Source organism: Suillus clintonianus (genome assembly GCF_016758775.1).
Source record: "Suillus clintonianus strain FC179 chromosome Unknown DEU56scaffold_116, whole genome shotgun sequence".
Taxonomy (NCBI): domain Eukaryota; kingdom Fungi; phylum Basidiomycota; class Agaricomycetes; order Boletales; family Suillaceae; genus Suillus; species Suillus clintonianus.
The window spans coordinates 100,813-112,447 of record NW_024539340.1 but is presented as its reverse complement, the minus strand read 5'-3'; the positions used below and the strand labels follow the sequence as shown (position 1 = coordinate 112,447).

Genomic DNA, 11,635 nt, shown 5'->3' with positions numbered 1-11,635 from the left:
ATAATGGCGGGTGAGTCACGATATGTTAATGGGAGGATAATCCGCAGGGTTCAACGCATCATCATTCGGACGAGATATAGCATATCATCGGCTTCCCCAACCTCCCCCTCCGCCTGGTGCCAAGACAGATTGTGATGCCGACAGTGCTTATAAACCAGTTGAACTTGTTACGGTGCCTGCACTTGGTCCGGAATGGCAGTTATCTGAGATGAAAAACATGGCCAAGTCGGGTCGACGAGAGATCAAGGGTGATAAATGGCAGGAGAAGTGGAAAGCTCGGCATCGCAGAGATGTAGTTCACCGAAACATTTCTGGCCTTCTTCTTGTTTGGGTTGTGCGCCATGTAAGTCACACTTCTCCTCAATCCCCATTCAATTCTCTCGGTACCCAATCAATTTCTCCTTTCCGGCGCACGCAGACATCCAAGTTGATACCACCGCCAATATTATTCCCCTTAGCTGATGGCCATGGTGTGTCTTCCTACTCCCCTATGCGCCCCACTGAGTTATTCCAGCGACTTCTTGGAAACCCTAGACGAGGGGTCTTTCTTCACTACATCTCCAGCAGTGACCCCCGCCCTCATGTCTACTCCCGCGTTCTCTCAGGCTACTCCATATATCTCAAATTCTGCGTCTGCTGCTGAAGCGACGTCCAATCCTCCAGCACACCCTGAGCCACCCGCTGAAGAGCCTGCCCTGCCTCTTCTTCCGTCTGCTACCAAAACAGAATTTTTTTGTTGACTGCTGCAGATTAGGAGTCAAGTACGCACAACGAGCGGCTGAACCGCGTTATTCGGAGCAAATACGAGGCAGGTCTGCTCAAGCCGTATGATTATATCGAGGGCTACGCACGATTGTCAAGGTGAATGGACCACAAGTGCGTCGATATCTCCGCGTTGAGATACAAATCTAATACCTTTTTGTCTCAAGTGTTTATCGACAATCGAAGCAGCAAATGCTTCAACACTTTTTTATCTTTCCTTTTTAGTTTAATTCCCCGACGCGCCTCAGCGCCTTATGCAAGAGAGATCTGCTGCATTTACCCTAAGCTGACGCCTTGCTCTGTTCATCACGAGTCTCCTGTCACCTCCGTTCAGTCACTCTACTGAATGTTTTCATGCTCTTTTTTCCAACGTTTCTCACCAGAATTTTTTGCTCTGTCCACTGGTCTCCCCTCTATACGTTTCACGCCTTTTCACACTGCAAACGACCAATTTTTACTACTGATACTTTCACTGATGAATACTAGCAATTGACCGTGACCGCCGTCCATTCCCATAGTGGACTTCGGCCGCGTACCAACTCCCGGTACCAGCATTCGATGTATCTCCACCACAAACCCACGGTCGCAAGGCAGCATAACTCGTGAGTGACTCTCAGTCTCCGGTCTACTTGTGGATAATTTCTTTGTAAATCCCGTATGTAGTATGGAGGGTAAGTGATCGCTCGCGACTTATAAGACGAATCTGATATTCATCGGAAGAACGACAAGATGATTCACCCCGTTCCTGCTTGCCAATATTTACATAGTGGCACCGGGGGCGAGCAGGTATTCCAAGATCACACCTCAACACAAATGGGAGAGATGGCCCGGTCATCCCTGATCCTCGTCACTTTTCTGATCTCAGGCATCACCCTACACGGAAGGCAACACTATATCTCCCTGCTGTTCGACGGTAGAATTGTGCAAGCCTTCAATATCCAATATGAATAATCATCATGATCCATCCTGCTTTTCGTCTCGGTCACCTGCCAGTGGCACCCTTGCCCCATCTGCTCTCAAGAAAGGCACGCACTACCACTATCGCCTGATCTTCAGAATCTCGAACACTCCTTTCTCTATCCACCTCCTTTCCGTTCATCCCATAGTGGCCCTTATTTCATAGATATCGATGGACAAAGAACTCATAGATCTGCGCTCCACCACTACTACACGAATCTACGACTGCACACCGATGTGACTCTCTTCTCAAGCGACATCTTCTTTCTAGCGATGTACTAGGCCATATTTTGTATCGAAGCCCTCTCCTTCGTTTGAATCTATTCTCCTGACAGATACATGGCAGTACTCACCATCAGTATGTTTTTGACACGGCTCAAACTGGTCTAAGACAATGTTATTGAACAATGTCTGTACATAACGTAGGGGAAAGATATTCCAGAAACATCCAAACAATTTGAATGATTAGGGTGACTCAGCTTGATAGTGGATTTAAAAAACAAGTCTTCCACGCCTGATCACGCGAGAGAATCCTCTCAAAGTGATGAAGATGGGTGCAACGTTCATCCCATGGCGTGCTGACACAAAACTAAGGTCTTTGAATATCTGTTGATTTAGGCGGGAAGGCAGGACCATGTGAATCGAAGGATATGGTTAGCATAAAAACTGGCGAGAACAAAGTGTATCATAGACTCGCAGCCATGACCTAGCTTGCCACACAATGAGCGTACAGGGAACAGAATATGGATTGCCTCGGGGAAGACAGTATCTTCCTGACTTACTATGCTGCGCTTGAAGAACTAGTCGTAAGTAAGATGAACATCACGCAGGAGATCCCGAGGCTCAGGATGGAAGTCTCAGGCAATGTGAAGATCGTCAATCGTAGACCAGGCGATAAGTACGTTACTTACATTGACGAGGCCGCCAACTTTGATGGGTGAAATATGCCTGCGAGCACGAGCAGTGCATCAACCGTGCTGCTATCCGGACATTGTTGCACTGGGAGTGCTTAGTGAAGGTTGCATTGAGGTCCAGAAGGATTTAAAGACGAATTGGAAGGTAGTGAGTCGACTCGCACTCGAATAGCAGACGCCGCACAATTTACATTGAGACTCGAATGAACAACTCTGCTAAAGCGTGAGAGACAGGTAGATGCGAAATCGAGATGACTACACCGCGAGAAAGGACTTCATGTACACAGGTATGGTAGAGAATCCATGATCAACGACTCGTAACTCCGTACCAGACGAAAGCAATACAACTACACACCAATATGAATAAAAACCATTCTTTGCTCGAGCGGCACTTTCGTTTTCACGGCGTGAGTAGCACGGTTCAGTGCCCAAGCCGCCTTCGTACAGTCCATAAACTCGCCATCCCCCAACTTCTTGACCATATGCTCGTAGAACGCTTCAACGACGTGTTTGGCGACAGCATCATCAACCTCCCACAGCGTGCCAATGACGCTCTTGAACCCTGAAAACTGAAGTCCAGCTGCGAGATGGATGACTTCGTCAGGCGTTTCCTTGTCGCCGACAGCGGTATGACACGCTGATAAGAACGCGAACTCAGCGTGCGGAATATCTTTCTCCATGATGTCGAGTAGCGTCAGAGGTGCGTCCTTCATGACGAAATGAGAATCGTAAGGCTGTTGGTGGTCCTGTTTGCCGTGACATGCGAGATGCACCCAGGTGTTCTGTTCCAGGGCTTCAAGTGCACCTGCTCGTGTGGCTGCGTCGCCAGAAACAGTGGAACGATTGGCCGTCGCGGGGACGAGCTTATGGACAAGCTCGAGCTCGCTGTCCACAGCTAAGAGCTCCTTGCCATTCCCTCCACTCGGTTGACCTTGCCCAACCGCCACAAAGGATGGAGGCACACGGCGTTTCTTCATCATCTGCCTAGATCTGATCAGCGCCGAAAGTGTCGGCGTGTAAGAACATATGTAGAGATCCTCTAGGCACGGCTCCTTCCCAGAGCGATCTGCCTTCGTTCGAAAGGGGTGAGCTGCGTGAAGAGGAATGGATGTGAAGGCCGCAGTTGGACACAGCCAGATTCGAGACTGGCGCTTTAATGCGAGGACATGCTCGAGTACGTTGACGACGGGTAACATGATATCGTCCCACACCGCCCGTAAGAGGACAATCAGATCATTGCGTGGCTGCTTTAGGCCCATCTTTGATGCTTGCGGTATTGCCCTGGCGAACCGATCCTTGAGATCCTCGAGATCTGTGAGAGTGATAGATGGCAAGGCAACATTATGGGGCTCTCCTGACGTCGGGACAATGATGGCACTGCACGAGTATTTGCTGGCAATGAGGATGATGACCGGGCCAGTGCGAGCTGCAACCTGCAAGTCTTCGTACGAAGGCGGAAGTAGGAACCGCGAGAAAGCTTGGAGATTACGGATGTCAGCTACAGCAGTATCCCATTGCGTGGTAAGTCTCCTATACTCTGTTGCTGCTTGATCAGCGGCGGCTCTGTCGGTGATGGCTGCAGAACCCTGAGCGGTGTTGGAAACGCGCTTGCTCAGCTCCAAAAATTTGCGGGCTAGATGTGGATACCCCGCTTCGAGTTCTTCAACTGGAGTCTTAAGACGAGAGGCCAATGACCACTGTTGTCCACGACCCTGCTCCGCAAGTTCGACTGCACGTCGGAGATTGTCACTGCGGATGGCACACGATGCTGCGTCTACAGGTAGTGATCTGGCATAGTGGAAGGCAGCGGCAGCTTCGCGGCGCGAGGTGGTTGATGATCGCGTTCCCAAATGAGCATCCAGAAGCTCGAAAAATGTTGAGTAAGCCTCCAGTGCGGATCCATCACCAAGCTGCTCCGCTTTGATAGTCCAATTATATGCCCGAATAATGCGTTGTGGGAATCCTTGAGTAGGGTGTCGTGACGCGAGTCTGTAGTGCTCTACAGCGAGCGACAAATCAGGGGGGTTGCGTTGTACCTGGTAACGAGACAGATAGGCTTCCTGCAGCCACATCAAACCGAAGTATCTATCCGGGTGCAGTAAAGGCAAAACCACCAACGACTCTTGGCAGAGTCGAATAGCTTCCTCGACATCCTCATTCTGCCGAATTCGGGTGAAACGAGAGCAGAGCACCGAGCTCAAATTGATAAGAATTCTATGGCGCTCTGGATGGTCTAGCGGCCTTACCCGAAGAGATTCGCGATACAGATCAATGGCCTCGTTAAGATCCTCGATGACATGCAGTTTGTCATATCTGGTTTTGAGCGCGAGGGCAAGGTTGTTAAGTGTGGTGTCATGATGTGGATGCCCAGGTGGGCGCAATGTCAGTGCCTCGCGGTAGAAGCTGACAGCTCGGTTGATATAATTAACGTCACCGCGTTTGTGGAAACGGGTGTAGAGAGCGCTCCCTAGGTTGTCCAATGAGAAATCACGAAATTTGTGCCCAACAGGCCACAGGCGCAGCACTTCTTCGTTCATGGAGATGACCTCGTCGAGGTCATGGGATTTTCCTTGGTGATCAAAGCGGGATTGGAGTGAGAAAGCCAGGTTTTCAGGCAGATACCTCGGTCAGAATGTCCCTCGGGGCACAGAGAAACGGCTTCACGACCAAGTTGTATGCTCTCTTCTAGATCATCAATGCTGCCGCGTTCTCGAAATCGTGCTTTGAGTGCGAGTGCAAGAACGGTGAGGGCCCCGGGACGTCGTTGATGGCCCAGAGGGCAAAGCTCGAGCACGACTCGTCGAAGGCGGATGCCTTCATCAGATGCATCAATCGGAAGATTGTTGCATTTATTGGTCACATAATCGACCGCGCTGTCAACGCCGATGCTACGGAGGTAGGTGCCCTCCGGACAGAGGGGCAGTAGCTTGTAGCACAGCTGCAGGCATTCGTGAATGAAGACGGCGGTGCGCTCCTTGCTGTGGCGCCAGTTCAATGCTGTAATGAGATTATAGAGAGATAATGTGTGGTTGGGATGGCCCTGCGGACGCAATGCAAGGGCTTCGCGGAAGAGGGAAGTGGTGGTATCAATGTCTTGAAGTTCGTTTCGAATATAGCCTAGAAGACGGGCATACGCGAGGTTGGTTAGAGCCGCTGCGTGGTCAGGATGGTCGACCGAACAACGGCCCAGAACCGACTGAAAATGCTGTAAAGCATCGTTCAGGTGAGAGACTGTCTTGCTGGTAATGTATTCGGCATATCGTGCGTAGCCCGCCTCCGTCTCTCGAGCAATCTTGCAGTCTACGAGGGACTACAGTTGACATTCCGTCAGCAAAAGCTAACCGCAGAGGCTAGCGGCACCCACGTCAAATAGTGCATTGTCCTGATTATCGCAAGCGTGTACAACAGCGGCCATCAGTGTGAGCGAAGGAGTGACACCACCGATGGGTGGGAAGGACAGTTCTACGGGACGTGAGTAGATACGCATGAATGAGAAGTAGGTTACTCACCGAATGGTTCATCTCCATGATCGAGTAACTCATCCCACGATGTTTGAAGTTTTCCAATGATTTCACCATTTCCCAGCATTCGATCGAGCTCAAAGGACGCTCTGATCTCCACTGATAAAGAAGGTGATGCCTGTGTTCTATAAACCGAGGATGAGTACTCAAATCGCGTCCGAAAGTTTTGAGGGACTTTACAGGGTCACGGAATCTCCCCATGCTACAGATTTATCGGATGATAAGACTCTGACGGCTGATTTCCAGCGTCTCCTGAAATCGACATTGATGGATATGTAAATACCAGCGGGCATGCGCTTGGAAGGGACTTGAACATTTTTTGCACCGATGACTGTGGATAGAGCGAGAGGATCACAAAAGAGATTCCAAGGTGATATGGAGTGACTTACTTTCAAGTCTAATAGATTGGCTTTCTGCGCTACCGGGCATGATGGAACGATATTAATGAAGCAAACCGATGAGGATGGAGGCTGGGCTTCGTGGTAGGTGGAATGAGCGGTAGGAGCAGACGGGGGTAGGGATATGTGTAGATGGAGTTTGGCTGTGAGAGGGAGAGAAGAGGTTGAGGGTTTAGGTGATGACCGCACGTGTATTTCCATGTTGTTGACGGGCGTTCGGCACGATAGACGCTGGTATGATTAGACTAAGCGCTGAGACAAAAGATGACCAAGTAGAATTAGCGGGAGAACCTGTGGATGGGGAATGCCAAGGTCAGACAGGCATCAGCGAAAGTGGCACGCCAACGTTATGCGAGACTGAGCGTCCTGTGATATTTGCTTCTCCTTAGGCCGGACTGAGTGGTACGACTCATTTAACGCACCAAGGCAAAATGTAGAATCGTGTTTATGACACAAGGTAATGCAAAACAGTGAAAACAATGCACACAGAAAAAGCTGAACGATTATGTATGAGTACAATCGAGCTGATAGTACTAGTGCCATGGGGGGAAGGATGATCGAGCGCATTATGGAAACACCAGAAACAGTTTTGCGAGAGTATGAGTCGGATTCACTGAATGCGGCAGACGATACAGAGTGTGAATGCGACTTGGAAGAAGAGCAAGAAGTGCCACAAGAAGCACAGCCACCCATTCCGTACGTCCATAGTGACTTCTTCCTCTTCTTCCACTGTCATACCCTTACTCGTGGCGTGTAGCCCTCAGTTCCACCCGTCATCCGGCGCAAAACCCAACAAACGAAAAACAGACGGTTGTCTGAAACATCATCGCTACATGCCGAACCACGCCTGCATCTGATTTGCACCCTTTAGAGACGACACTGGATCTCCCCGACTTACCTAGAATCTCACATCACTTTGCTAACTTAGTTGTGGTCCAATTACGATCAAAAGCGTGGACGGCCGAGGGGATGACTGCGAGGTTATGCTTATACTGTTCAAGTTATTTCACCCTCGTACGCGGCCTGATCTTCAGGTATCCTTAGTTGGGTTCTAAGGCGGGGATATGTGTCAATTCTTGTGTGCAGGCTAAGTTGAAGCTTGAACGCCCCTTCCAAGGAAGTAGGGATCACCATTATTAGCGAATTTGTTGCATGGCTTTTATCTTTCAAATCTCTGTCCAAAAACTTGAAGCAAGCTTGTCTGACCGTGTCTAGGTGTAGTATGAGGAACGGGAGGGTGTAAGCCGACCTCGGCTTACTACGTCATAAGACACACGACGTCATCTTCTTCTGATGCGTCGCTGTAAGCTGATTGGACACCGTCGAATACTGATCACTATATACCGTGCTGTGCACATACTTACGGATCATCTCCTTTCCGTACTTCTCAATCACACTCTCTTCCAGTTATTGCTGTCTGATCTTAGTGTTGCCGTCGACGTACGGCCTTCCAGAGGGATGGTGAACAAGGAAGTTGTACGTACCTGTCAGAAAAGTGAGCGGGTGACGGAGAAGGTCAAGTAAGCTCTTCACGAGCGACAGGAGTGTGAGGAAAAATATATCGAGGATATAGAACACGGTGGCATACGGCCCTTGTCCCGAGCAAATAAGTAACATAGAATATTATTCTCCATATCAAGTGTCAGAATTGGAAACGCGGTACATCACTTGTGGGACGCACCTCGATCATTGAGGATGGCAAATGGTCAAGGACATATTGACCCTCATTAGCATGGAATAACACGCCACAAAGAGACGACATGCCCCTCATAATTTCACATTGAGAAAGGAACCCTTCAACGTAAGCTGCACGGTTCATGGAATATTTCCATCAGCCGAAGATCATGTAAAGACGACTGGTCCACGTACAAAGTTCCACGTAGCACCGACTGAACGAACGACGTCCATGGATTTTTGCCTTCATAAGCACGCGCTCTTTTGGCAGTGAGAAGTGTCCTATCGCTCATGACAAGTGTGTCTGCCGTGGTATGCGGTCGGAAAGTCAAAGCATGAAATTATCAACAGACTTCAAAACCATTCTCCTCCTCAAACGAAACTCAACCAGCTCGACAACCACGAATGCTCATCCCGTACAGGATCGCACCATACATCCAAATTCCTCAGCGGACTATAGACTTTAGCAGAGCCCAGCTATGACCAGCTGCGCGACGTTCCAGAAAAGCAGCTTCACCTCCCGAAGATTCTGTCGATAGCTCAAGTAGCAGAGGAGGGCGAGAATGAGAGCTTTGAAAGTGTTGCAGGGATCGGGGGAACTCGTATCCTTTGTTGGCGAGCAGTCAGTCGTCACCACCGCGCGTGCATCTGTGATTCGTGAATGAGAAACAGCAGTTGACGAAGCCCTCCTCGTTGGGGATATCCTCTTTTTTCTGTGCTTGCGACTGCGTATTGATGAGAGGTTTGTAACGTAGCACACAAGAAGTGAGTACCGCCTTCTGAGAGGAGTCACAGGCAACATGGCCGTATTTCTAACACTTGGTCAAAAGTTGGAGCATGTTACAAAAGATTAGGCTCACCTTCCAGTAATTGGCTGCTGACTCTTCTGCCATAAGCTCGTAGATGCAAAGGCGGCCCTACAGAGAAGTGATAAGCTTTTGCGCCCTTGATAATCACATCGAGGCAACTCACGTCTCGCATCATGTATCCATCGACGCCTACAAGTTCTGAAAACTCGAGGTTTCCTTTATAGATCTCGCCCGTTCGGCGCCAGAGACACGCTGGAACACTCATAGATGAGAAGATACGGTCGTTATCAAGAAGTAATCGCTCAAAGGCCTCTTCTATGAATACAAGGTCCTTGCACCATCGTCAATCCCATAAATACATCAACAGGGACATCAAACTCACGATATAACGTAGAGATTGTGCAACAGCCTAAGTGCGATCAGTCACTGTGTTAAATATCATAAAGGCTCCTCGCTCACTCGGAACTTGGGTCGTAGCACAGACAAAGGTTGAAGAATGTGCTGCTTTGATTGCCGAGAAACACTTGAGACGAAAAGGTATTAGATTCGTATCTCAACGCGGAGATATCGACGCACTTGCGGTCCATCCAACTTGACAATCGTGCGTAGCCCTTGACATAGCCATACGGCTTGAGCAGACCTGTCACGTATTTGCTCTGAATAACGCGGTTCAGCTGCTCGTCCTACGTACCCGACTCCTGATCTGCAGCAGTCAACAGGAACTTTTATGTCTTGGCAGCAGACGGAAGAAGAGACAGGGCAGGCTCTTCAGCGGGTCCCTCAAGGGGTGCGCTGGAGGATTGGAAGTCGCTTCAGCAGCAGACGCAGAATTTGAGATATAGGGAGTAGCCTGAAAGAATGCGGGAGTAGACATGAAGGCGGGGGTCACTGCTGGAAATGTAGTGAAGAAAGACCCCTTGTCTAATCATACCACTCGTTTCCACGTCGAATGTGAGTCGTTTGATGCAACATATGAGAAGTTAAGCGGGACCTTGGTCTTCGGATATGACTAGGCGGTGAGAATATTATTTCCACAGTGACCCGTGTCGAGTCCCACACTTGTGCAGAGACGTAGTCGAAGCTAAAAATAATAATATCGGCGGTGGTATCAACTTGGATATCTGCGTGGGCCGGAAAGGAGAATTTGACTGGGTACCGAGAGAATTCAATGGAAATTGAGGACAAGGTGACTTACATGGCGCACAACCCAAACAAGAAGAAGACCAGGAACGTTTTGGTGATCCGCATCCCTGCGATACCAAGCTTTCCACTTCTCCTGCCATTCCTTACCCTCTCGTCGACCTGACTCCGCTATGTTTTTCATCTCAGATAACTGCTATTCCGGACCAAGTGCAGGCACCGTAACAAGTTCAACTGGTGTATGAGCACTGTCGGTATCACCGTCTGTCTTGGCAGCAGGCGGAGGGGGAGGTTAGGGAAGCTGATGATAAAAAAGCAATGCTATATCTGGTCCCAACGATGATGCGTTGAACCCTGCGGATTATCCTCCCGTTAACATATGATGACTCACCATCTTGTGGACGAATGGAGGGAGCGTAGGATTGAGAGATCTATGGCATCGAGATTCGAAAGAGCCTCCTCCGTTTGAGAACAATGTCAACACATCGTGGGAAAGTGCAAACTTGTGAGAATTCTATGACTCGCAACTCCTCATTATGCATATCGTTGAGGATGAGGCCATCTGGGTGTCGAAGATACGTGTATTAGCGCTAGCTTAATGAATCGTGAGTTTGTTATTCATTGAATTTACTAACATTTATTACGAGTTCAACATAGATCTTTGGAACTCGAATATTGTAGTCCCGAGACTCTTCCTGTTCTCCCCACAAACCCACTATCGAAGTAGTCCTTAATGAGGATGCCCGCAGTCATACACTCTGGTGCACCTGCACCCACTCAATGAAGTACTGTCTATTGTGCTGTATGTCAGCTCCTCCTCTTCGATCTCGTCCCCTGCTCGCTTGCTCTTGCTCAGTGCTCGTTTATTCCTCACCCCGCTTGTTCTTGAGGATTGTTTGTCCCGCTGGACAGAAATGTGCAGTTATCCCATCCGAATTTCTGGGTCCTCCACTCATCACGCACGCCGGCAAGACTTGATCTACTCATGTCAGGTACTCCATGCTGCTCGTCTCAGTGCTGCCCTATACAAAAGGCGAGTGCGATTCCTCTAGCACAGCCAACTGATCCTAACCAGAACGACCAATTGTCATACTCTTTCGACTGGGCGCCCCAGTTGAATATCCACCGTCAGATCTGTGAATCAAGTCGGATGTTCTCATCCCATCCACGCCGAATAACCTATGCCAAACAAGAAGGCGAGGGTAGCAAGTTGCAGAGGGCATCGAACACAAGCATTTCCATTTACCTTGGCTTTGAAGGACGTGGTCGCTGACTCCTTCCTGAGCTCTTGTACTTTGGTGCTAGATGCCAGCAGACTGATACTTGACAGGAGCATAGACGTCATATTCTGCGTTGAGATGCTTTTGTTCTGAACACAAGCGGACAAATTTACTTACACTTCGTCAAAGATCCCCAGGGCCCACTTCCCTCGCCCTTGTTGTATCTCCAAAGTTACCTTG

At 49.3% G+C, this 11,635-nt stretch overlaps 4 protein-coding genes across 4 annotated transcripts; 1 reads left to right on the top strand and 3 right to left on the bottom strand.

Moving 5' to 3' along the window:
* The first annotated feature begins 111 nt into the window (after positions 1-111).
* On the top strand, positions 112-1,026 carry DEU56DRAFT_74447 (uncharacterized protein). The gene is made up of 3 exons (XM_041349075.1): positions 112-343; positions 459-861; positions 930-1,026. Exons 1-2 carry the CDS (start codon positions 209-211, stop codon positions 738-740), a joined length of 417 nt encoding a protein of 138 aa, XP_041203283.1. The 5' UTR covers positions 112-208; the 3' UTR covers positions 741-861; positions 930-1,026.
* Positions 1,027-2,980: 1,954 nt separating this feature from the next.
* DEU56DRAFT_925842 (CHAT domain-containing protein) lies at positions 2,981-6,783 on the bottom strand (the record flags this gene model as incomplete). The annotated part of the gene is made up of 6 exons (XM_041358582.1): positions 6,544-6,783; positions 6,335-6,485; positions 6,143-6,279; positions 5,998-6,095; positions 5,256-5,943; positions 2,981-5,202 (listed from the first exon to the last, which is right to left on the bottom strand). The coding sequence occupies exons 1-6, from the start codon at positions 6,581-6,583 to the stop codon at positions 2,981-2,983; spliced, it is 3,336 nt and encodes a 1,111-aa protein (XP_041203282.1). The 5' UTR covers positions 6,584-6,783.
* A 2,066-nt stretch (positions 6,784-8,849) lies between these two features.
* DEU56DRAFT_745974 (uncharacterized protein) lies at positions 8,850-9,718 on the bottom strand (the record flags this gene model as incomplete). Its single annotated transcript, XM_041349179.1, has 6 exons — positions 8,850-9,038; positions 9,087-9,143; positions 9,199-9,366; positions 9,418-9,444; positions 9,495-9,558; positions 9,612-9,718. Coding segments are annotated over 6 exons (612 nt in total), but the record flags the coding sequence as incomplete, so codon positions are not given.
* Positions 9,495-10,464, bottom strand: DEU56DRAFT_832163 (uncharacterized protein). Its single transcript, XM_041354577.1, has 4 exons — positions 10,231-10,464; positions 9,727-10,116; positions 9,612-9,675; positions 9,495-9,558 (listed from the first exon to the last, which is right to left on the bottom strand). Exons 1-2 carry the CDS (start codon positions 10,281-10,283, stop codon positions 9,957-9,959), a joined length of 213 nt encoding a protein of 70 aa, XP_041203280.1. The 5' UTR covers positions 10,284-10,464; the 3' UTR covers positions 9,495-9,558; positions 9,612-9,675; positions 9,727-9,956.
* Positions 10,465-11,635: the final 1,171 nt, after the last annotated feature.

Excerpts from the sequence above, each read along its gene's own strand:
- DEU56DRAFT_74447 (XM_041349075.1), top strand. The coding sequence starts at position 209 with ATGAAAAACATGGCCAAGTCGGGTCGACGAGAGATCAAGGGTGATAAA. Across the intron at positions 344-458 it reads TTGTTTGGGTTGTGCGCCAT|CTGATGGCCATGGTGTGTCT; the intron begins GTAAGTCACACT and ends TATTCCCCTTAG.
- DEU56DRAFT_832163 (XM_041354577.1), bottom strand. The coding sequence starts at position 10,283 with ATGCGGATCACCAAAACGTTCCTGGTCTTCTTCTTGTTTGGGTTGTGC. Across the intron at positions 10,117-10,230 it reads TTGTTTGGGTTGTGCGCCAT|CTTCGACTACGTCTCTGCAC; the intron begins GTAAGTCACCTT and ends TATTATTTTTAG.